This window comes from Seriola aureovittata, chromosome 12 (assembly GCF_021018895.1).
Source record: "Seriola aureovittata isolate HTS-2021-v1 ecotype China chromosome 12, ASM2101889v1, whole genome shotgun sequence".
NCBI lineage: Eukaryota > Metazoa > Chordata > Actinopteri > Carangiformes > Carangidae > Seriola > Seriola aureovittata.
In genome coordinates this window covers 15,394,841-15,419,491 of record NC_079375.1, presented here as the reverse complement: position 1 = coordinate 15,419,491, position 24,651 = coordinate 15,394,841, and the positions used below count along the sequence as shown (strand labels likewise).

Below are 24,651 nucleotides of genomic sequence, written 5' to 3'. Positions count from 1 at the left end.
CTTTGCTTTTCGGCTTGAGGAGCAGAGGGGCGTATTTCTCCCTGGCGAAGCTGGACAGGTTCCAGTGCAGGAAAGGAAGTGGGACGCATTTCTTTCCCGATCTTGAGTCCTCCACCTGGGCCAGGAGGTCCCGTGTGGAGCTGGAGGTAGGGGTGAACAGCTGGGAGCCGTAGGGGTCTGGCACTGAGGTGGTGGTGGGGGAAGGTGTGATGGCTAGAAGAAGGAAATACAAGCAGCACATTAGTGTATGATTCATTTAAAATACTGACTTTAAATAAGAATTAAGCCAAAAAAAAAAAAAAAACATAATTATGAAACTTTATTTACCTTGAGCCTGGGAGGTGGGGCAGAGGATGATGGAAGGTGGGCTGGTGGAGATCTGTGAGGTAGGCGGTAGAATCGTGACAATATGCTGTCCTGCTGCGTCACACTGAGTGAACGCCTGCACCGTGGTGGTGATTTGGGTGCTGGTGGTGATGGTGGATCCCGCAGCGTACTGGTGTGTGTGCGCCGTCGCTGTTGTAGGCGTGTGCGGCTGCTCTCCGGCGTCCGACAGCTCGTGCGGGGACAGGTGGATGACGCGGTCGGAGCAGGGGCTGTACAGGCAGCAGAGGACGTCCAAGCGCTTGTCTTCACGTCGGTGGAGGTCCAAACTGAGGATGGCGGGGAAGATGAGCAGCACCATGGCGAAGTTAAACACGACCACAATGGCCGCCTAGGGAGAGAAAAACAGAGAGAAAAACAAAGTGAGAAAGAGACAGGGAACAGTATGTGAAATTACAGGCACAACCACCCAGCTGGGGAGAGTCAGGGCTTCTTCATTTATTATTTATTTTTTTTTTTTAGTGACTCAGACCACAGCCCAGAAAGTAAAGAAAAAGCTTTACTCTAAATCATCAGCCAGGAATACTAAGCGAGCCAGGAGGGGAGAGGGAGAGAGAAGAGGGAGAGAGAAAAGAAAGAAAAGAGTGCCAGGAAGAAAGAACTACTAGAAAGAATGAGAGAAAGAAGCAGGGGGGAGAATATATATGCTGCGAGTCTGAGCAAAACTATCACCCTTCACCACCACCGCCACCTCCCCACTCACTCCAGGCCCTGAAGCTGACATTCTAACTGGCTGTGGTTTCCAGCGTGTATCCGTCTGTGTGTGTGTGTGTGTGTGTGTGTGTGTGTGTGTGTGTGTGTGTGTGTATTTGTGTGTGTGCTTGTGTGTTTCGGACCACCCACAGTTAGTCACACATCAGAGCAAACCGCCTTGAAGGGGCCAGTGATATACTGATCCACTTCTCCCTCCCTCTTCCCATCTCGTTCTGCCTCTGTCTGCTTCCCTCTGTTCATCACTCTCTTTGCTCTGATTATTCCACATCACACACGTACACACACACACATTTATGCACATATACAGACACACGCAGAGACACGCACACACAAAAAAATGTTGGCCCTGTAGGTGCGGCGGCAATAAAACTGGGAACAAAGGCTTTCCTTGCTCTGTATAAATGTCACCTCTCTTAAGTTATCTCTTTCATTTTCAAAGGAGCTTTGGGCCTCTCGGTGTGCGATTGTGTACATGTGTTTATGTCTGTAGCGCATGCGTGTGAGGGTGTGTGTGTGTGTGTGTGTGTGTGTGTGTGTGCTTTTGTGCAAAACGTACCTGCAAGGAGAAAGCTCGCAAGGCAGGGATGGGTACGAGAGCGGCCATAAAGAATGCAATCATATTGTTGATGGAAGTCAGAGCCACACTGGTGCCGGTGCGACGCAAACAGTCTCCCGTCCGTTCCTTTAAAACAAACACAGGTATAAGTCAGACAGAAGAGAGAGGAGGAGAGGAGGAGAGGAGGAGAGGAGAGAGGAGACTCTTCAAGGTACCTTGAAGGGGATGTTACTTCCAGCTTCTGTGAAGGAGTGAGCCAACAGAAACATGTCATCCACACCAATCCCTAGTGCCAGGAAGGGAAGCACCTGGGATGGGAAACACATCAATGGAGAACAAAGGATCAGAATGAGTGTGTGACATCAAACTCTAGGCACTAAATCAAGATTTTAGCCAAAAGACGAACAAGAATTAAGACCAAAAAATAAATAAACAAATAAAATATAAAGTATGAAGTGTCCTCTGTGTTGTACCTGTGTGGTGGCAGCATTGAAGGAGAGGCCGAGCAGGGAGCAGAGACCCAGTCCCGCAGCCACTGACAGCGCCACCAACAGCACCCCGGCCAGCCCCACGGCCCCCTGGGACTTAGCACAGTCCCACCTTAGCATGGTCACACAGGCATAGGCGAGCTAGAGAGTGGACATCCATATTAAACATCAGTTATTTCACAGTAAATATTTTTCATTAACATACTAGTCTGACTTGAATCAGTTAATGTGCTCACCATGAGCAGGTATCCTCCGGCCACCCTGATGACGCTGACGTCAGAAAAGGATTTCATGATGTCGTTGAGGGTGGTGGTGGAAAAAGCATGGATGGACTGGCTGGAGTTAGCTGGGATACTCTGATGGACCACCTACGGAAAACACATTAGTTGGTTATTAAGCTGTGCAAAAAGTCACCATTATACCATTATAATTTGGCTGTCAAACGCAGGATGTTGAAAACCCCAGATTGATAGTTAAGTATACTAAATACCTTGGCGGGTCTGAGCTGCTGAGTAAGACAAAGACTTATTTTTTTCTTGCCCATGAAGTAACACACCATCTTACACACACCAGTCGAGCACCATCAGTGGTACCCCCGAGCCTCTACTACAACCCCATATTTTGGGGCCCTTAAAGAAAAAGAAACGGACCCCTTTCCCTTTGAAATGTGTATGTGTGTGAGAGTGAGTATGAATGTTTATGTGTGTTTCTCATGTGCTAGCATGTGTGTGTGTGTGTGTGTATGACAACTGAGGAGTAATGAGCACAGATGCCAGAGGTTGTGAGGTCAAAGGTGAAAGGGATGGGATCGCATGGCTCAGGAGGCTGCTCCCTCCACTCAGTGCCATGAATGGACCCACCCATGGCTTTTTACCTGTTTGCATTTCATCATCATCATCTATCTCTTAAAGATCTGTTCTTTTTCTTTAATGTGTCAGGTGGAGGTTCAGTACGGCGTCTCTCTCAGTTTACGTTTGAGTTTTGTTTCCTACACATGTCCCTCACTTCCCTCCCTCCCTCTCTCCTTACCCTCACCATAGTGGGTGTCAGCTATCACAGCAACAGCTTGTTCCTATAACTAGGGCTCTGACAGAGAGAGATGATTGACCTACCACACACAAACACACACACACACACACACGGTCATATACCCCCCCCACACACACACGTACACATACCTATTGCCTTAGTCTACCCTGCAATTCGCTGTACAAGGGAGCTGAAGACTGATGGAATTCAGACACTGCAGAATGAGTCCCATGCAGTGTGTGCGTCCGTATGTGCGTGTATTTGTGTGTGTGTTTGTGCATGTGTGTACGTCCGCGTGCATCTGTGTGTGTGTGTGTGTGTGTGTGTGTGTGTGTGTACCACAGCAAAACAAGCCTGCATAGGGACAAGGAAATGCCTCCTCGTTTTCCTCACCCTCTCTCTATGTCTTCGTGGTGGTTACAAACACTACTCCTGTCCAGCTTGTCGTTGAAGTGTGTGCATTTGAATGTACATGAAATGTGTGTATATGATCGCACCTCCACAAACTTCCTCTGCCAGGACTCGAGGATAGCGGTAGCCTTTTCTTCATTCCAGTTGATGTCATGGATTTCATAGTCGTCTTTAAAGTGCTCGTACAGCTGCTTAGGACTCATCAACAGGAACATGGTCTGCAGAGCCTCCGCACTGCAAAACACATAAATGTAAGCTTAGGACACATCAGAGACGTCAGACTCGTTCTTTAAACATGGTTTATTGTGTGTGGCGCTGATTTAAAACCTCAACTGCATCATTATCTCACAACTAGCACATTAAAAATCATCCCGTTTGACTGTTTAAATGTTCGTGGTATCCCTAAACTTTATTCGTATTGGAGTGCGCCCTGCTGTGAATGGCTAAAAGCAGGTGCCGTTTCTTCGAGGATTTGTCCGCCTGCCTGCCTGCCTGTCTGCCAATGTAAACAGCCAAAAGCAGGTGTTATCTAGTCTGTCTGTCTGCTGATCTCCAGGCTGCGATCCCAGATGTCCTCAGGTTTTCTTGGCACCGGCACAGTGAGCAGCAGTGCTGCTCACAATATGAAAGAAATGATCATAAATCACATCCCAGAGTAAGTGTGGCTCTTGCAGATGGGGCTGGAATCCTCTTTCACTCAAGGCTCTGTTGGGCCTGTGTGGGTCATGATCTGGGCTCTGAACCAATGCTGTCACTCCATTTGTATTGGCCATGCTTTTAAATCCAGTTGAAGTCAATTGGAAAAAAAAAAAAAACTCTGGAGTACGTCTAATGAAGAGACATGTGTGAGCTTTAGATAAATGTGTTTTTTCCCTACTTCTATTTCTTCGTCTTCTTTGGTCGCTTACACAATAAATGTGTAGCAGGGTGTGGGAGGGGACTTTGTGTGGCTGTCAATCATCTTTAATTGGCCTATCCTGGACCTGGGTCGTTCAGGAAACCGGTCCCTCCCAGTACGAGGCATTCCTTGCATGTGTCTGTTGGGTTATTAGGGGTTACACAGATTCCACAGTCACGGCGGCTCACAAGCTGATGGGTGGACTTACTTGCCTGTTCGGCTGGCAGTGATCACACGACTAACCCCAACCCCCAACGCCCCCTTACTATTATGTCTTCCAATAAGACAAGAGCATGGGAACAGACTGTGTAAAACCACCTGAAGCTGCAGGGTCAGGATCTTTCTTTACATGACTTAATAAACACACACCTCAGCAGAGTATCCTGGCCGTTTTTGACCCGCCCTCCCAGGATCAGCTCCTCCTGCCAGTGCATGAACTTCCGGCTGAAACCATGGCAACCACCCTGGAGATGCCTAGCAATGTCAGGACTCTGAATGGAAGGAGGACAGAGTAACAGACAGAAAAACACAGAAATATGTTAGGTATATCTGCATCTTCTGAGCGTCACTCTCTTTATCTCCTCGCAGCTGCCTCGTGTTTGTAATGACTGAAGTTGTTTATTGTGTATTGTTTACCTCTCCTTTCTCCTTGTTGGGTGCACTAAGGGGGCAGTCGGGGTCTGAAGGGTCTAGACAAGACCTGTTCATGTAGGCGTGGCCCACCTACAGAATCGAACGACATTATAAAAGTGTCAGTATATAGAAAAACGTATGAAACTAGATGAGTATGAGTACAATCAGTAAATCTGTCAGCGTGTAGTTCAGTGACCCACCTGGGCTTTGTCCAACATCTCCTTAAATCCTTCCAGTGAAGTGAACTGACTCAGTTCCTCCATCAGCTTGACTGGATCTAGATTCATCCACTGGATATCTGGCATACCCCTGGAGAGCAAAGACACACTTATGACTTGATAACTCGAAGAGCAAACTGTAAAAGAACATTTATCGCTTTGTGCCTGCAAGGCTACAGGGCTTTGCATCCCTGCTCACGTTTAATTTGAGCAGGAAAACTTTCAGTACAGTTTAATTCCCGCTCCCTGGTTGTGCTGGGCTTCGCGAGAGGTTAGCTGCAGATACAGGATAAAATAGCGTTTATTATCCTGTTTCACGCTGCCACAATGCCCAGGGAAAAGGCAGGGTGGCTGCCTGCTCACTTCCATTCCTCAATGTCCTGCACTGAGTCATAAAAATTACCTCTGCCTCCCAAACATCTTGATAAGGAGGGAGGGAAGGGGAGAGGCTGAGTGGATTGGAGGGAGGGAAATAGGTGATGGATGAGAGAAGAAGGGAAGGGGGGACTTTAACACTATTTGCTGTGTGACGTTCACTGACAAAGAACCTATTTCTGAGCCTCACCAGTACCGCCTCCTTCCTCTTCATAGGATAAATGTATCATTTTCCTTCATATTACCAGCAATAAATCTATTCTACACTATTATTACACGTCTTAGCATCAGTTTTTACCTAGATATCCTGCTTTTCTGTTGTATATATCTTTCAGAAAAAGAATCAGCCCACTTTAATATTCTTGATTGCTACGACTTAAAGTGAGCTCTTTATGTGCAGCAACCCCAAAGCTGAAAATGAAGGCGAGCACCGTGTAAAATAGCTTAACAGTTTTCCTGGTTTAGCAGTGGTTTCATAAAATAGAGTCATAAATTTAGTTAAAGAAAAAAAGAAAGAGATGACATGCTTCATTAATGACAAGATTTTGTGATTCAGTGTTAAATAACTGTTTAAGACGGATATTTTCTGCAGTGACACAAGCAAGAAAGGAGACAGACAGAAAGAGATAAAGGGGAAATAAAAGAATCTCAAAGTTTCTCAACTCTGCGTTCAATCTCCCTCCAATAGCTCATGAAGAGAGCTCCTCTCCTATTCCCACATACCAGGTCCCTTTTGCTGCTGCTTGCAAAGACACACTCCTTTATCAGCTAGTTTTTGCTTGAGTGAACTGCGCCTGGGCCCTTTTGTTTTTTCATAGATTGCTGCTCTTTGTTCTCCCAAGTTTTCTCTCTCACTCTTCCTCACTCTCTTTCCCAATCTGCCTCTTTCCCTCTTCCCCTTCCTCTGACTCCATCTCACTCTTTCTTTTTTAATTTTTTTTTTATTAGCACTTAAAACCAGGGCTGAAGTGAAGCGGAAGCTGACTGCGGCGGACACTGGCCTCAGTGTCCGCAAGTTCCCCTCAACTCCATTTGAGAAAACGAGTAAAAAACTATTAATAAATAACAACAGATGTTGAACACTTGGTGTGATTTACAGGAATACTTGGAGGACTTGTGAATCATCAAAGAACCTTTCTCCCTCTCTGTCGCTGTTCTTTCACACAAGCCAACTGGGAGATGCAAAGGATGGGAAACTTGTGTTTGTTTCTGTACGTGTTGGCTTGTCATGCAACATGCTGCTGTCAGCTCTAGACCGAAATATAAACAAATAATCTCTTTGCAAAGAAACATCTGCTATGATCTAAACTATCTTTTATAAACGAAGGACTCAATTGAAATATCACCGCTGATGACAAAAAAAAAAAAAAACTCTTTCAGTGACTCAATTTCTCAAGAGAACTTTGTCCTCAAAAAAAGGAGAAGAAAAAAAACTTGAATCCACAAATGCCCAAATACGCCCAGACTCCACTGTTAACTGTCTTGTAGCCTCTCTCTGTCTTTCTCGGGGGACTTGAGGCTTGAATACTGCCCATTTTATTTGTTGGACAACTTGGGAGCTGAGAGCCTGGGGCATTACCATGAGAATGCCGAGTGTTAGCCGTGAGCTGACAAAGCCGGCCCCCCTCCCTCCTCCGGGGCCCCTGCACTGATGGACACTCACTCGTAAACTGAAAGAATGCTTACCATTGTCTGACCCAAAGGGCTCCCCTGCCACCACCACCACCACCACCACCACCGCCGCCGCCGCCTGCCCGCCCTCCGTTCTACCAACCCACCATCCAGTTGCTGCTGCAGCCATCTCCTCTCTCTCTCCATCCCTCCCTCGCTCGCTTGCTGCATCTCTCTCTCTCTCTCTCTCACTTTCTCTCTTTGAATTTCTCTGTCAGGACACCCCCCTCCGGTCCCTCTCTGGGCCCTAAAAGAACTCTATTACTGACCGCCGCTGTCAGTCACAGCACCCACTGACAGACTACTGAAAGCCCAACTGTATGTCTCCATCTAGCATGTGTTAAAAGTTACAGACCCCTCCAAAAGCTCTAGTCTGCAACGCAAGTCAGATGGAAGCAATGACAGCAAAGGGGGAGCCAAGACTTTCTATGAAATGTTTTAATATGCAGAAAAAGAAAAGAAAAAAAAAATTGGGTTGAATATTCTGAGACTTACGGTAAATAGGCGGAGCCTCCCTGTAGTTTGGCCCCTTCCCAAAAACAGTCCAATGGGGTGATTATCATACAGGGGAATAGCTTGTCAATCATCTGGGATCAGGAAATTCAAAGGAAACATGATTAAACATCAAAAATCAGGTAAAAATATATGTATTAGAAATCAGTTTCTTCCGTTGTCAACTTACCCTTTCAATCATGATATTTTCTATAATAGGGAGTCCTGATTTATAGCATATTTTGTTAAGATCCCACGATCTACAAGAAAAGAAAATACATTTTTATTTATAACCTTTTCAACACAAAAAGAGGAACACAAGAAAATGATTCACATTACATCTCTATGGTCTGCTTACTTTCCAAACAGCGACACCTGAACCTTGCTGGCAGACAGAGCGGCTTCCATGTGAACCAGCAAAGCCTCCTGGGTAAGAATATTGGTGCCCTCTTCTTTGGGGGTCTGGATAAGCATCTGTGAGGTAAATACCGACTCCTCTCCCTGCTTCTCCCTGGTGTAGCGAAGCTCCGTGCTCACCCGACTGCCAGCTAGAAGACAGAGAATAAAGAATAGCTTGATACCAAATTCTTGATTTTATAGATAGATAAATAGATACAATGCCACAGAATCATTTTTTTAATGTACATACAAAGACACACACATACACACATTGGGATCTTATAACAAAGTGTCTTGCGTGCGTACATATGCGCACACACTTACACAAGAACACACACATATATCGACCAACGCCCTTGGCCCTCGCCAGTGTTGGTTTTGAAGGCACTTCACACAAGCCAGCGTCTGGCCAAGAGAAATGAGTAATACAGCTTCTCATTGGCTCCTTCTGTGAAACAGATGTGCCCTGTTAGTTAGGAAAACCAGCCTTCTGATGCCCCGAAAACCCCTCTACCACTCTGCTCAGGGCAGCAGATATGGACAAAGACATTCTGAATACACGAAAAAGGATCACCATGAACAAACGATGAACTCTCTTTCCTTTCTTGTGTTGATCTTTGAGGCAGCTTAGATGAAAGAAGAGGAGAGAAGAGAAGAGAAGAGAAGAGAAGAGAAGAGAAGAGAAGAGAAGAGAAGAGAAGAGAAGAGAAGAAGAGAAGAGAAAAGAAGAGAAGTTGTAAATGACATACATTAAAGATGCATGGAAATTAAGTAATATGAATGTCAGAGGTGGTGATGATCAGAAAAGAGATATAAAGAGGATGACAATAAAAAAACAGAGAGAGAGAGAGAGAGAGAGAGAGAGAGAGAGAGAGAGAGAGAGAGAGAGAGGGAGGGAGCTATGTTGTGCTGTGTGGTAGACTCCAGCCCCCTAATTACAGAAGGTTGCCCTGAAAAGAGTTTGCCAGCCGGGGGGATCTGTGCCTGTGCCAAGTGGACATGAAACATGCCGCGCTGGATCACAGAGGGCCCGTCTGCCCCTCTTGCTGTCCCACTACATGACAACCCCAGAGAGAGAGAGAAAGAGAGGGAGGGAAGGGGAGAGGGTGGAGTGGTGGGGTGAGGGGGAGTTTGGAAACAGGGGCTACCTCCTTCTTAATTCTAACTCTCGTCACTCTTTTACTCACTTTCAACTGCGCTGCACTCAGTCTTGGCTTCACCTCTTTTAGCATCTATTTCTCTACTCCCCCTAATACTGTCTATATCTGCTGCTTCTGTCTTTCTCTCTGTCTCTCTCTCTCTCTCTCTTTCCGTCTTTCTTTCTTTCACTCTTTCCCTCACACTCTCTGCACCTCCCCCAGCCTGGAGCAGGCTCCTGTAATTGATGGGGAGAAAAGAAAAAACAAACTATTCAGCCTACGCCGTGAAAAGTGTGAGATCAGGTTAGAACTCTGGGCCTCGGAGACACGCTCCAAAATTTCTAGGCTTTGCTTTCAAGGCTTTGATTACCTTCGCTGGGGCTCCAGAATATCAGGTCACCTCGTTTATTTGCAGTCACAGGTTCTTTTTTTTTTTTTATTGTCTGGCTCAGTGCATCCCAAAAGAAAATACCTCCAAATGGGACATGTTCTTGTTGGGTATTCTGTGCACATCTGGTCTTACAAATCTTTTAAAGTCTTTAAGTATTTATAAAGCTTTTATTCCAAAGGAGCCACAACAAAAAGATGTAGAACAAGTAATTTCCTGAAGACTTTCGGAGACTCTTGTGGTTGAGAAAATTAAGTAAACGTTTTTCAAAAAGAGCACTGGTTCTTTTGAGTTTATTTGACTTTTATTAAACCGTTTTCACACTGCCAAGTGCATGTACAAAGTGATGAGGCTCGATGTAAGAGCAGTCGTTGGACATATAGCGCCCCATGACTCCACTCAGTTTCCTTGCCGCACAGATTTCCAATCAAAAAAAAAAGAAAAAGAAAAAAGGCTACTACAAAATGGAACCCTTTCCGTTCGTGGACTTCTTTGACATCTGTTAAACCTTTTTTGACATTTCGTATGTTAACCTCTGCAGCGTGGGGTTTTGATCCCAACAGGAACTGGGTGGCTCGGAGAGACTCTGGCTCTGTAATTACAGGCCTCCTGAAGTAAATTATAGCTATTTGTGTCTCGTTCCTCCCATCTGGACCACCCAGGCAGCCAGTTCTCTCTCTTCTCTCTCTCTCTTTCTCGCCTTCTCTCCTCAACCCCTGGTCCGGCCCCAACCACTCAGCTTTGAGCTTCGCAACTGCTCTGCTCAGTTTAGCTCCGCTCAGTTCACAGCTCGCACCAGAAGGAACCATGTCCTTTCTTTTCTTATCTGTCTCATTTTCTATCTCCTTCTCTCTCTTCTCCTTTTCCTCCCTCTTTCCCATTTTCTACTTCTTTCTCTTTGTCACTCTTTTTCAATCCCCCCCTACCCTCTCCCTACACTCAGCCTGCGCTCCACACAGCCTTAAAGAGACAGTTCCCGGAAATTTTCCCACCCTGGGAAGAAAGCGCCTTTGAGTGTGGGGTTTAACACCCCAGTGGCTGGCAATTTTATTACATGAGCAATTTTGTAACATGAAATATTAGTTTATGTCTGGCAACATGATCAAAAAAATGATCACAACTGTCTAAATCATATCTACAGTTCTTTCATTGGATGTTTTTGAGAAACTCGACCACCGTCTTACGAATTTTTGCAAACAACTTGACTCTGTTGGGTGAAACATATGAATTCATTTACTTGCTTCACCACTAAAAGCACTTTCACAACAGTTACGACACTGGGAAAGTGAAAATCGAGCGAAAAATATTATAACAAGCCCTGACATGGTTGCATGGCAATGGGCGTACAAATATAATGTTTGCATGTGTGTGTGTGTATATGTGCATGTGCTTGCATGTGCCAGTGGGTGTGTATGCGTATGTGTACCGGTGTAAAAACTGGACCCTGTCTCCATCAACCTCAGTCATTTCCTGCCCACCTGACCCTTCCATTCCCAAAAGCCGAACACCCAGAATCCCCTAACTCGGTGAAATATGTGCGGCTTTACACATCTGGCTTTACGCATCTGGCCAAGGCCACCTTTAAAGCACTGTGTTTCAAATTTATTCTATTCTATTCTATTCTGCCTTCGTGTCTTACAGGCCTAGTCCCAGTTCCAGGCCATGCTAGGTCAGACCAGGCCACCTTCAAAGTTCAGTGTGGTAGATTAGCTGGATTAGGGGGCCTCTGAAAGGCCCCACGCTGCTATGGAGGAAGACCCAAGACGAAGAGGGCTGTAAGTGACATGTATGCCGTTACCTGCTACATACAGCATTGGAAATGACCTTTTCCTGATTTACACAGCATGAGAGCATGAGAGGAAATGTACATCTGATTTCTACACAGAACCTCCATTGATAAAAGATAGATTCAAGGGAAAAAAAGAATTCTGACCGCCACAAAGTAGCAACAATATAAAAAAAGACGGAAAGCTATCCCTTGGCTGCCATCTTCCATACATCATTCACTTTTTCTCTGAACCCTTTTTTTCACAACGTCCTCCAATAGAGGTCCTTTATTTCTTTTGATTTTCAGCTGAGGAGCCAAATGAGAAATTCATTCTCTTGGCCTGGCACCCAGCATCACAAAAAAACCTCTTGCTCCTTTTGTCACATGTGGACCCACCAGAATCAGGACTGTGTCCCGCTTTGGATCCTCAGCCCGGCCCTGCCCTGTGGCATTCCCTAGCCAGGGCACCCCCAGCAGATGGGCCGTTCCTCCATACAATCCTTCAGTACAGCAGCTCCAGACTGAATGCAGACCCTTTTGTCATTCAACCCTTCAATTTCTTTCAGATGTTTCCCAACAAACAGCAGAATAAAATAAAGAGGGAACGTTTTTTTCACAACAAAAGCAAATGGACCAAAACTTTCCCAGCCTGTAAAACAATGCCAGAGCTGGCTGTGGGAGGGTGAGGCTGGGGGCAAGAAAGAGGAGCTGGCACTTTGCTATCTTACCTATAGAAATACAATGTGTGTGTGTGTGTGTGTGTGTGTGTGTGTGTGTGTGTGTGTATGTGTGTGTGTGTGTGTGTTTGTCTTAACACAAACACTGTATCTGTTCATCAATCTTCAAAGACAGTTGTATTATTATTATGAAAAAAAAGCATCAATGTGTGAACACAAGAAAACAAAATGTTCACTTTCAATCTGTTTAAATCCAGCAGTTCCCACCATGATGAAAAAACACAACCACCCTGAGATCACACCTTAAAAACAGTATAAAACGGCGAAAACAACATGAAAAATCAGTTTCACTTACATTCTATTCAGATGTGCCAGTGGTGTTAGCCACCACACATAAATTTCCACCAGGGTTGGCATTTAGGCACTTTCTATTTCCATATGTATAGGCTTGCCTCTGCTAATTATGCTAATCATGGGCAGTGTTGGCCACTGTGAAAAATAGTCACATTAGACACTCCACTGACTGCTAATACTGCTTAATGTGTGGTTGAAACATACATTCATCCCTGCCTGAAAGGCAAAATTTTTCCACGTTGCTGGTCTCATTCAGACGAGAAATGAATTTATTGAGCCCAAGAACCATTTCTTTTTTCCCTCCCAAGTACCAAGAAAATGTTCAGTCTCTCTCCATCTCCCTCTCCCTTTACTTTTTATACTTTCATGGTGTGAAGACAGAGGCAAATGGTGCAAACTCTAAGGTGACTGGTGTCGCTTTATTTCGCGTAGACCAAAGACAAAGGTTGCTCTTCAGCAACGAAAGAAAGGGTGCCACACTATATTGATTGAGTTTTCATTATCCCGTTTTCGGCTGCATTGCAGCCTTTCAGGATATTGCATTCAATGTTGCAAAGAGTCTGACAGTCCAGTGCCCTTTTTATAAAAGCGTTGGCACCAAAATAACAGTACAAAGGTATGTTATCAGTGTAGATGTGGCTGTGTCGAAATATTGATTCATATTTTATATTATATTAGAACTGTAAAATTGATACTTTGAAAAAGACAGGTATTGAGTGCAGTCTGTGTGTTTCCTGTATCTTGGAAGCAAAGCCATGTGTCCGTCATATGCATGTATCTATAGCTGCTCAATGTGTGTTTATTTGTTGGGGGTGGTCTTGGTCTGACTATTGAAGAGTGTGCGTGTGTGTGTGTGTGTGTGTGTGTGTGTGTGTTGGGGGGGATGCTGAGAAAGGGGATGGAAGGAGGGAGACTTGGATTGAAGGATGGAGGTTGGGGGGGTGGGGGGGTTGAAATAAACATTTAGAAGTGACCCAGGTTGACTCTGGTCTTGTTTGTTCTCTCTACCAGTGAGGTCCTGGGCCCTGAGCGCTGGGAGTTTATTTATCTAGCTGGGGCACCACCGCGCACTATTCACCTCCAATAATGCCTCATAGAGCTCCCTTTCTGTGTCTGAACTGGGGCGCTGTGTGCGCTCCGATGAATTATAGCATTTACCTGCTGTGCCGCTCTGAGGTTTGTTTAGAGAAACTGCTCCAAACATCGAAATGCCCACGTGTGCATTCGCTCATTTGTGCAAACTCAGGGGGGTTTTCTCTCATCCAGACTATGTCAGTGTCTTTTAATTACTACTGCAAAAGATCTTGTCTTATTTCATTGCTAGCTGGCTAAGCTAGCACTGCAGTCTATACATTCAGCCTATGTGGACTGTGTATGTGTAGATCTTTACCTCCCCCTTTCCTATCCTCTTCTACATGGCCTCTTTATGGGACATGTGGTGCGCCTGCTATCTGGACAGAACCTGTCTCACTGCACACATATTTGGACAGCTTGAGTCTGTGTACTTGTCTGTCATGCCTAACCCAAACTCTGCCAAGAAGGATGAGTTTAGTTAATGTAAGTGTAAACACCACCACTTTTACATGGAGGCCATTTCTTTCCTCTCTTTCTCAAACAAGCTTTTCAAGTGGGCCTTTGTGTGTGTGTGTGTGTGTGTGTGTGTGTGTGTGTGTGTGTGTGTGTGTGTGTGTGTGTGTGTGTGTGTGGGTGGGGGCTGAAAAAGTCTCACCATTTAATACGTGACTTAAAACAATCAACCAAACACACTGCATTCACAGATTTTCAAATTTCAAGCCTAAGCAATCAACTTCTCTCTCATGAAACTACTCCCTCCCACGGCCCTTTGTGGTGAATGAAAGAGAGGCATGAGACAGTCTCACATTTGATGTTTGTTCACGTGAGACAGGCCAAAACACAAGCAAAAAAAGAAGAAAAAAAAAAGTGTCAGCCAGCCATAAACCTTCCACCCTGTTCCTGCCCCAACCCCCCAATGTCTGCTCTCATCCTTCTCTTCTTCCTGCACCTCTTTTTATGATCTCTCTCTCTGTCTTGGACAATACAAGCCGGCTCACACGTTGCCCAGCTCACACCAACATTCACACTCTCAAAGGTGACCAGGATTTAGAAGCACAAACACTGCAGAAGACTTAATGGCATACAAATGTATATTGAATTTAGAGGGACATTTGAGAATGAAAAAAATGTAATATAATTCAGGCACTTTCAAATAATATGGTGCATGTTAAAAGGGAAATGTAGTAGTAGTAGTGTAGTAGTGTCTTCTCTTCATTGGCTGCCAGTTTTTGCTTTACTTTCCAAAAGAAAAAAAAAACACACATACTATTTAATGCTACATTTAAGAAAAAAAACTTACAAAACAACATCTGTGTGAGTAATTGAAGGTATTCTGATGAGTGATGTCTGTCTCAGATTCTCCTCAGTGACTGAGCAGTAATCCAAAAATGGTCTTTAATCCTCTTGTCAGACTAAACACCCTGATACTGTGGCTTTTATTCTCACCTACACAGGTGTGAGGACTGAAGGCACGATTAACCCTTTTACCTTTTTGTTGCTTGTCCTCTTTGCAGATGCACACCTTTCCAGACAAGTATCCTTGGGGCAAACAAAACTGATATGAACAAAAGGCTGTCATGTCAGTATAGGATAGAATACTGTAAGAGTATGCTTGGGAACGCGTGTTTGCATTGCACAAAAACGAACTTTTCCTCCTGTTCGGTCTCTCTCCACTGTCTGCTCTTTCTAGACACAGACTGCACGGCTGTGCTCTGTTTCACAGTGTTTTGGTGCTGTAGGAGGGAGGAAGCAATTAAAAAAGCCCTGGTGGCCTGACTTCACAGAGCAGGCAGACAGACAGGTAGAAATATAAACAGACACACACAAAGCGCAGGCAGACACATGGGCATGCAGTCAGGAAATTCAGGCGGGCAGACATATGGCCAGGCGCGCTGTACACACCGAAGGTGGCAGAGATGACAAGTGTATGTGTTTGCGTGAATACTGCGGGGGCAGCTTCAAGTATGAATATATGATGGGAAGCATATGCCCTTAACACATTCACACATATTCGCACACAGCTTACACCATGCTGGCAGAGTGTTAACACGTAAGGTGTCAGTTCACAGCTAGTTTATTGTGAACAAATTAGGATACAAGAGGAAAAGCTTTGCCTACGCTGCATTTTGGAAGAACTGTTTCAGAAGATTCATGTTCACAGATGATGGAAATGACCTACAGGTTTACATTAGACATGACATTTCTTATTAGTTAAGATATGTAGTAAAAAACAGTCCAATAAAACTTAATGACTAATGTAGAAAAGCATTTTGAGTCTGTTGATATGAAATCATCTGTCTTATTAGCGAGCATATCATTCCTCCCTCCTGTGTTCTGGCTTATGCGCAATGGTGCATGTGTGTGTGTTTTTCTGTGTTTGTGTGTGCATGTGTGTGTGTGTGTGAGAGAGAGAGAGAGAGCGGCAGAGGGAGAACTAACCTCTCCTTGTTACTGAACCACTTTACTCTCCATTGAGGCCCTAGCAGCTTTGTCAATGGGCTATTGGTGGAAACAAGGCAGGCAGAAACTTTAGAAACATGGCCACGGCCTCTTAAAGGCACAGCATTCCTTTTCAGCCCCCCCGGTTCAACTCTCTCAATCCCACAGCAAAACAACTGGCACACAAACATCTAAACATCTCCTTTAAGCAATGGCTCTGCCAATTAGCTCAAGAGGTAATCCTGAAGCTTTACACTAACCAGAATGAAACCAAAGAAAAAAGAGACTGTGGAAATTCAAACTCTTGTTCCTTGTTTTTGCGGGAGATTCACGCTTTTCCTTCCAACCTCCGGATAATCATTTCAGTGACAACATTTATAGCGATTTATCTTTAATTCTGCCTGATTGAGGAGCTTATTTAAAGTCCGGTGCAAGTGAAGCGCACTGCCTCCAAACACTTCTCCTGACACCAGCAGTGTGTGATTCCTCCAACACCTCCGCTCAGCTCCTGCGGGAGCCGCCTGTCCCCGTCCTCTAGTGACATGGTGGGCTTAAAAACCCTATAGAGTCTGTTTATATTCACCAACTGCTGTGGCGCTTTTAGAGCGTGCAAAACAGGTGGGTAAACTTCAGCTGCATTCACTTATATTTTTTCTTCTTGTGAGGAGGAGGAGGAGGAAGAGGGAGGGGGTTTATGGAGGTGGTGCCTGCTTGCCTGCCTGCCTGCTTGCCTCTTGTTGAATGGAATCCAAGAATAGTTAGGGACCACACAGGGAGCCGAGGGGGGAGGGGTCAGAGCCCTCAAAGATGGCTAACCATTCACACAGTCCATCTGCTGCGGGGATCAGCCCCGGCACTGAAAGCCTGGGGGTTTAAAAGGAATTTGGCCAGTGTGAAAAACCAAATAAAGCTGCCTCTGCCCCTGAAAATGCACAGATAACCTAAACCTAAAACGCACCGAGAGAGGGTAAAAAAGAGCAGTGTCAAATGTAGAAAAGGTTTGTGAATTAGCGCAGATTCACACACGCACAGCCACCCTTATAAAGCAAGCAAAAGACATTGTGTGTATGTGTGTGTGTATGACAGAGGAATGCAGTCGTGTCAGAGATGTGTTCGGGTTTCTCGGGCTCACTGCGACTTATTAAGAAATGAACAAACATCAGCAAAACAATGCGGAGCTTCAAGAACACAACAATCCTTTTGGCGACACTCAGAAAACAAAGACACGAACTACTGCTGACAAAGGAGTTAATGCCGTGTCTACAAGCTATTTACAGTTTGTATTCCCTGAGAGATATTTACAAAAAAAATAATGTGTTTAATGGTAATTTCCAACCAGACATATAACTACTACAAAAACAACTCAACATCAGCCTCGACCTTGTTGCTGCTCCAGTCAAAGCAGTCAGTCTGTCAGTCACTGAACACCTAGTGCCCTCCCATGGCACTAAGATGACACTAACATCGCCACCCTGCATTTTCCCAGCAGCCACTGCTGTCATTCAAACTCTAGTTAAACCCAGTGGGGGGAATAAAAAAAAAAAAAGTTCATCAAAATGTGCAAATTATAATGAGCTGAGTGTAAAAGTCAGTAAATCCAGCCATGAGCCTATAAGACTGACCTCACAGAATGATGGTTTACCTGAAAGATGCACTTTGGGGATGTTGTATTAACAGTCACACAACACCAGACACCGGTGCAAAACTAACAGCACTTGTTAAGGGGCTTTGTGTTGCTGCTTCACGCAAACATCGCTCAGGAGGAGAGAAACACATGCTGTATCAAATGAGAGATATCTTTAACTCACCTTCCACCCATAGCTGCTCGATGTCCGTTTCGATGGCTGCAACCCGGAGTCCCACAGACAGAGCCCCAAATACTAAAAGTCCAATAAAGAGGACCTTCCCACAGTGCCTCTGGATGTGGCAGCCCAGAGAGAACAAGAGGGCCTGGAACCTCGCCCGGATCCACAGAGGAGCTTTCTGACCTACCGCCTTACCCTGGATTTGAAGAAGGAGGGAGGGCGATAAAAGGACAGTATTATTATTATTACTATGTTACCATACATCAATAATGAATCATTGCATAGCTGTCCACAAAGGCAGCTTTCATCGCTTGTATCTCTGTCTCTAGTGTGCATATTTTTAGATCACATCTAAAGTACAGTGACAAGTAATATCCAAAACACTGGATGAAACATGCCTCTGTATTTAGAGACATTTTTTTTGTTGTAGATTTTAAAAAATTAGGCTTCATATGAAGTGGTGATAAGTTAAGGTGCTAACTAGCTAACGACAGATTTGACTGCCAATGTTGTCATGTCCTATGTGTGCTGTCACACTCCAGCTAAAACCTCATGTCCAACGAATGAACTAAGTCCAGACTCAGGGCAGGATCTCCCACGACACCTCATATTTAAGATGATTTAAACTGCACAGCTATGGCAGTGATTTATGCCAGTGGCCTTTTCATTTTCTTTTGTGAACCGATTCCTCCAATAGCTTCAGCTGAGAGAATCCAGAGAAACAGCTAAGAAAAAGACAAACATGAGCGCACTTTCATTCAGAGAACAAAACCATGACTTTTAGGAAACTTAAATTGTGAAATATCAGATTAAAGGTGCAGATTAAAGGTGCAGCCTTGGAAACTTTCAGGACCAATACTGTAGAAGTTGTGACTTGATACTAAACACCTTATATGAATCTGATCTAGAGAGTTTGTAGCACACAGTTCTCACCACATGCACACTGATCTTGAACGAAAATATTGGTAGTTAACTTTCAGGGATAAGTTTGTTCATTTGCTTCTGCATAAACTAATACAAACTAATAGAATCAGTTACAATATGGTAACAAATGGAGTTTCAGCTGACATCTGTTTCCCTTTAGTAATCTACATTACACAGTTTCCCCTCTAATTTTCAATATAACTGGTAGAATCTCTGCTTTAGTGCGAGTCATTCACTCCCTGTACAGCAAATGTCACTGCTGCAGGAGACATTGCTCTGGTGTTGTGGTTTCTCTCAGCAGTGCTGAAACACGTCCAAGCATCCGGGCGGTCCAAAGATGCTTTGTCAGATCAAACTCAATCAGTGAATTCCTTTACAGGACCCACCACATTTCCAAACAGACCCCGGGCCAGTGCGCTCTCCGCTGCCTGCACAAAGCCAAAAACACGCACAACACGACTGGGGATATGGGAACGAGCCCTCACTCTCTCGCTCCCTCACGGGTGGCTTTAACAACAAATAAGAAGATGAATTAATGACTGTCTAATCCATTCGAATGAACAGCAACGTTAACATGCTGCCAAATATGAACATTTTTGTTCCAATTGTTATCACTTCATTCCAGGAGGTTCCCAACATCTCATGCGAGCTCGGACCTCTAGCCTGTAAGGTTTTGTCCCGGTAAACATGAAGGAGGTTTCTTTACTCTACATCAACCTGTGATGACAATTTCTTCACCCTTGTCGTTAAACGATAAACAGTTGAAGTGAACTACTTCTGATCTCGCTGTCGTCTCCCTCCGAGAGCTCCGGTGGTCTCCCGGACCCCAGTTTGGGAGCTGCCGCCTCAGCCTACCCTACATTCCCACATGCGCCCTCAACTCACGATTAGATAACGGCTAAATGGAAAGCTGCCTCTTAAGACTTTTCATTCACATTTGCCGACTGAATGGAAGCCGCCTTCATAGTAAACCCACACGAGACTGCGAGCGTTTGAATCACCTTTGAGATCTGTTTAAGTGCGAAAGCAGCGTGGCAGTAGCTGGGTCTCCGGAGTAGGTCTGGGTTCGCAGGCGGCTGGGAGCGCGTATAACTCGGGGGTAAATCTCCAAAGACGCCGGCCCCTGGGACCCCGCGATCCGAGGCCATAGTCCAAAGAGGGTGAGCGGGGCGCAGAGCGAAGCGACAGAGAATCGGTGCGAGTTCAGAAAAAGCGACAATAATCCAACATAGAAGAGGAGCGCATCCAGCACCGCCGGCGACAAGTTAGAAGAACGTTTTCTATTCTTCCTTGGAGCCAAATAAGTCTCGAAACTCCATCCCAACATTATGCGCCGAAATCCGTATAGATCCTTCAGTCTTCATTCGTCCCGACAGTTTATGAAACGACGTCTCAGCGAGGAGTAGTAGTAGTTGTAGTAGTAGTAGTAGTAGTAGCCTATGTCTGAGCCGTCCGTGTCAAGTCTAACTCCGATCCCGTAGCGGTAACATTTGGAGAAGTTCGCCTCTCGGCAAATCCTGAAAAGGGAGGTTTGATGGAAAAGTGCTCCGGCTCCCATTGGCCAAGGAAGAGGCAAATTACTTTGCAAACATCGCCTATTATTAGCTGCTAAGCAACAGCTCACCAAAGTGGAGAGAGAGGGGGACCACCCAGGCTGCTGCTGCCTGGGCTGGAGGGAGGGAGGGGGAGGAGGGGGAGGAGGAGGAGGAGGGGGGTGGAGGAGGAGGAGGAGGGGGGGAGGAACTCTTTCAATAAACTCTGCGCAGCCGTGCACGCATGCAAGCACGTACACACACACACATACACACACGTGCGCGCGCACGCTCACGCACACAGCTTGCTGCCTGCCCGCCTCACTTGCTCTCTGAACATTATTCCCAGTGGCCGGGCCCTCCAGTTTGTAAGAAGCAATCGCACATGCCATCTATTGATATAACAGCGACAGGCACGCACACAATTTTCAGCCTCTCTGTTTCATCAACACAGTCCAATCAGTGAAAGAAAAAAAAGTTAATTCAGCTTTTTAGGCAAGAATGTAAACACGATTTTTTCTTTTTCTTTTTCTTTTTCTTTTTTCTTTTTTTTTTTGGATGGGAGAATTACAGATCTTTCAACACGTTTCATATCACTTCAGGGCATCTCATGTTTGATAAGGTTTTGGAGCCTCACATTTGTTACAGAACAGCCAAAAGACATTTTTACCTTTGCTGTGAGTGTAGTGAGTGAGTGTGTGTGTGTGTGTGTGTGTGTGTGTGTGTGTGTGTCTGCGTGTGTTCATAGGTGTTTTAGCACTGACAGCTGTAACCTCACCTCTTGTGGCCAAAAGCTTCTAAAAGTAGGTTTGACAGGTTTTCTTACACCTTCGAAAAATAGTTAACCCCTCGTCCCAATAACGTTACCATGAAAAGATCATGGGAATCATTCCACATATGCATCTTTTCAATCGACACCTTAAAGCTGCCCGCTTCAGTGTGACACCCTTATCTCTGTGGAGGCTTTTGGAAAGTTTCCACGTCTTGCCATGCATGATTTCATGAGTTCAGAGAGCAGTTCACCTAAGAAGTATGTGTGAAAAAGAAAAGAAAAGAAAAGGAAAGGAAGGAAGGAAGGAAGGAAGGAAGGAAGGAAGGAAGGAAGGAAGGAAGGAAGGAAGGAAGGAAGGAAGGAAGGAAGGAAGGAAGGAAGGAAGGAAAGAAAGAAAGAAAGAAAGAAAGAAAGATGGTTCTCAAGCCAGATTATATTTCTAATCGCTCAAAAACATGAGGTTAGGAGTGTCTTGGTGGTTTGCTAATGTAAGCCCCCCCACTGGCCCCACTCATGACAGTATGGGGGTGAAGAACAAACACTTTACCAGATTACAGTCATTCCCTGCCTAAACAGCAACCTGTGCTGCTGTGTGGAACATTTGTCAGGTGGCCGGTGTCAGTTTGAGGGCCTCTGGGTGACTGTAAAACAATCTGAAGCTGAAGTAAAGCAATTTGGATACAGGTGTTGGTGCTATAGGCTCGCTCTGTTTTTTGACAGCGACAGTAGGTGCAGGTTCAATCAGTGTCACATACTGCTGAGCTGTTACGTCCATCCTCACTGTTTACATGACATGTAGACAAAGAACAAGAGATGGATAGATAGGAGGATACTGTCAGACAGACCTGGGATCAGTGTGTATGTGATGCAGTGCGTCATAAGGACAGAAAATATGTCATGAAAACGTATTTTTATTCATATTTTCTTAACTGTTGCAACTTTAGTGCCATAAGACGATGACAAGTGAAGGGAGTAAATTTGAATGAGTAACAATTTGAGTGACAGTAAGGAAGTAGATATTTTTTTATACTCCTGCAATGACAAATGAAGTCAGCTTCCCTAACACATCTCATTCACACAAAATCAATTTTTTCTCAATGTAAACTCAAACTGTATTTAACTGTTTTTTATCAGTCAAGATATATTTAGTAAAAATGTCATAACAAAGTGGAAAATGCCCAAGGTGACATCTTTACACGTTGTTGAGTATGCATAGCACCCAACAAAGTATAAAGAATGACATTTGCATGAAAGTAGGTGTGAAAAATGAAATAATCACTTTTGATTGGCATCTATAAAAGGCTGACATGAGCTGCCTCAATGCTGTCACTGGTGACATTACTTAGGCCTTTTCTTTCCAGCTACAACGAGCAAAAACTACAGGTCACCTCTCACAAACTTTCTTAAAGGTTGGGTCAGTAAATAAATTAAATCCATCATCTACTAGCATGTCACAGCTTTTTTTTTTTTTTTTTTTTATCATATTGATCCTCTTTGAACAAGCCTTTGTGGGTCAACAAATGGTTATCTAAAAGCTGGGATACATTTGAAACCACACCCAGATTTATTTCAGAGCTCTATTTTCTGCTGTGTGCCCATACAAATTAAATATATTTATACACTATGTAAAAATGTTCTGTTTCAAACATCTGAATGTGATAAATCTGTGGTTAAGCATTTCTGCTGGTACACAGCGATCGCTTTCTATGTCTTGATAAAACAGGATATATGCACTGCCTGTATCAGCCTATCCTCTGACTTGGACTATAGGATCACAGGATACTGTTGTTGGCTTCTCATTTACCACCGCTCCACCGCTCTCTGCAGAGGTTCATTGATACACCTACATCATACAGTATATACTTACTCATGGAGACAGCCAGACGCTCGCGTTACTGGCGTGGCACTGGCTTGGTCAGTATTTCCATTTTGCTGGGACTGGGTATGGTTTGCCTGGACTGGGTTGGGTCGGGTTGAGTGGTAGAGGGAAACAAGCAGCTGGAAATGGGAGCTAATGTGGAATGTGAGGAATTGGGTTGTGTGGTAGGGGGCCCCCTTCAAGCCTAACAAACTCAGGGAGGTCCGAGGCCTGGTCTGGAGGCCTTGGATAAATAAACCATCTGAGATGACCATGCGCTGTGCAGATATCTGCCATCACACCGCCCCGGCCTCCAAACACAAATTGCCCTCCTCTCCCTCCTTCCCCTTTCCACGTCCTGTGTCCCATATGGTCCCTCTCCCTCCCTCCCTCCATCCATCCCTCTCTCTCTCTCTTTATCGTCTCTCTTGTTCCATCTCCTTTACTTTTGCCTCTTTTTATTTCTGATTTCCTTCTTAACACCTTCATCTTTCCTTCTACTCCTGCTCTTCCTCTTACCTTTTCCCTCCCCCCCTCTATCTCCATTCCTCCATTTCATCTCTCCCCAGTGACTCCATCCAGTCATCCGTTCATCCATGCATGCATGGCTGGCTGTCCGTCCAGGGTTCTGTATGTGCTATAAGCAGAGCTACGGAACCGCTCTGGCACTCAGCCGTCTCACAACAGCCGAGACGCCCGGGGTTCAGGCACAGAAAGTGTTTATTTATCGAAGAGAGAGGCTGTGAGACTGCTCACGACTGCATTTCTTCTCAAATCATTTGGGACACACAGTAGAAGTGAGGTAAAAGACATAAAGGGAAGTGCCATTCCAAAAAAATACTGTGCTGTGTACCCGGGGAACACCAAGGAAGTCATACGAAAGGAGACAGATGAAGAAATAGAAGAAGAGATGATCACAGATGCAGAGATGATCATCCGGGGAAACAGTAGTGACATTGTGCAAGACTCAGTGGGAGTCAGTGGGAAAACAGACCCATCTTGTGAGAAGTAAAGGGAGTATGTTTTTGACAGAACTGTAACTGAACTGATTAATCGTAGAATAACCCGAAACAAGTATGTACCCACATGACGTCTGATGGTTCAATGTTGCAGTTGTCGCATGTTGCTTGTTCCAGATCTGAAAACCAATAAAAAGAAGTCAGGTGAAAATCAAACATTTACATCAAAACAAAAAACAACATTAAATCAGAACTGGTTATCTATTAAATCTAAAACATGTCCTCATATCCAGTTCCTTGATTGACAGTACTAGATCTTGATCAGATACTTTTAGCATATAATTATAGAAACAAGTTTTCATTTGTTTTAGATTGGGAAAAGGATCAGATAATCTGATATGGGAATATTTTAATGGATTTCTCTGTAGTTTCCCATGAACATGTCAGAATGCAATAACAGCCTCAAACATAACAAGAACTCTTGAAGCTCACGAACTGTGCCTCAGCATTAAAGACAATCAGATAGGAAGTATGAGAAAAATCTTGTATACAGTATATGAAACTAATCTTGCCCCAAGATCAAAAATCTAGAAAAAAGTAGAAATAATAGATTTTGATTTGAAGTCTGGAATAAAGATAAAGAACCTATTCAAATTATGCAACCACTAAGCAACCTAAAGGGGATTCAGGTGGT

General features: G+C 44.6%; 1 protein-coding gene across 1 annotated transcript in view; it reads right to left on the bottom strand.

Moving 5' to 3' along the window:
* The window catches only part of ptch2 (patched 2), a 31,430-nt gene extending 11,066 nt beyond the window's left edge, over nt 1-20,364 (bottom strand). The window contains exons 1-15 of the mRNA XM_056392435.1: nt 19,838-20,364; nt 17,916-18,108; nt 8,228-8,417; nt 8,060-8,129; nt 7,873-7,964; nt 5,314-5,422; nt 5,117-5,203; nt 4,850-4,971; nt 3,669-3,816; nt 2,379-2,510; nt 2,128-2,283; nt 1,870-1,962; nt 1,655-1,780; nt 328-715; nt 1-213 (exon numbers count right to left, since the gene is read on the bottom strand). The exon at nt 1-213 is cut by the window's left edge and continues 312 nt beyond it. Coding sequence (XP_056248410.1) covers nt 1-213; nt 328-715; nt 1,655-1,780; nt 1,870-1,962; nt 2,128-2,283; nt 2,379-2,510; nt 3,669-3,816; nt 4,850-4,971; nt 5,117-5,203; nt 5,314-5,422; nt 7,873-7,964; nt 8,060-8,129; nt 8,228-8,417; nt 17,916-18,108; nt 19,838-19,984 — 2,266 coding nt within the window. The 5' untranslated portion in view covers nt 19,985-20,364. The remainder of the gene's footprint in view (nt 214-327; nt 716-1,654; nt 1,781-1,869; nt 1,963-2,127; nt 2,284-2,378; nt 2,511-3,668; nt 3,817-4,849; nt 4,972-5,116; nt 5,204-5,313; nt 5,423-7,872; nt 7,965-8,059; nt 8,130-8,227; nt 8,418-17,915; nt 18,109-19,837) is intronic.
* Between the last annotated feature and the right edge of the window lie 4,287 nt (nt 20,365-24,651).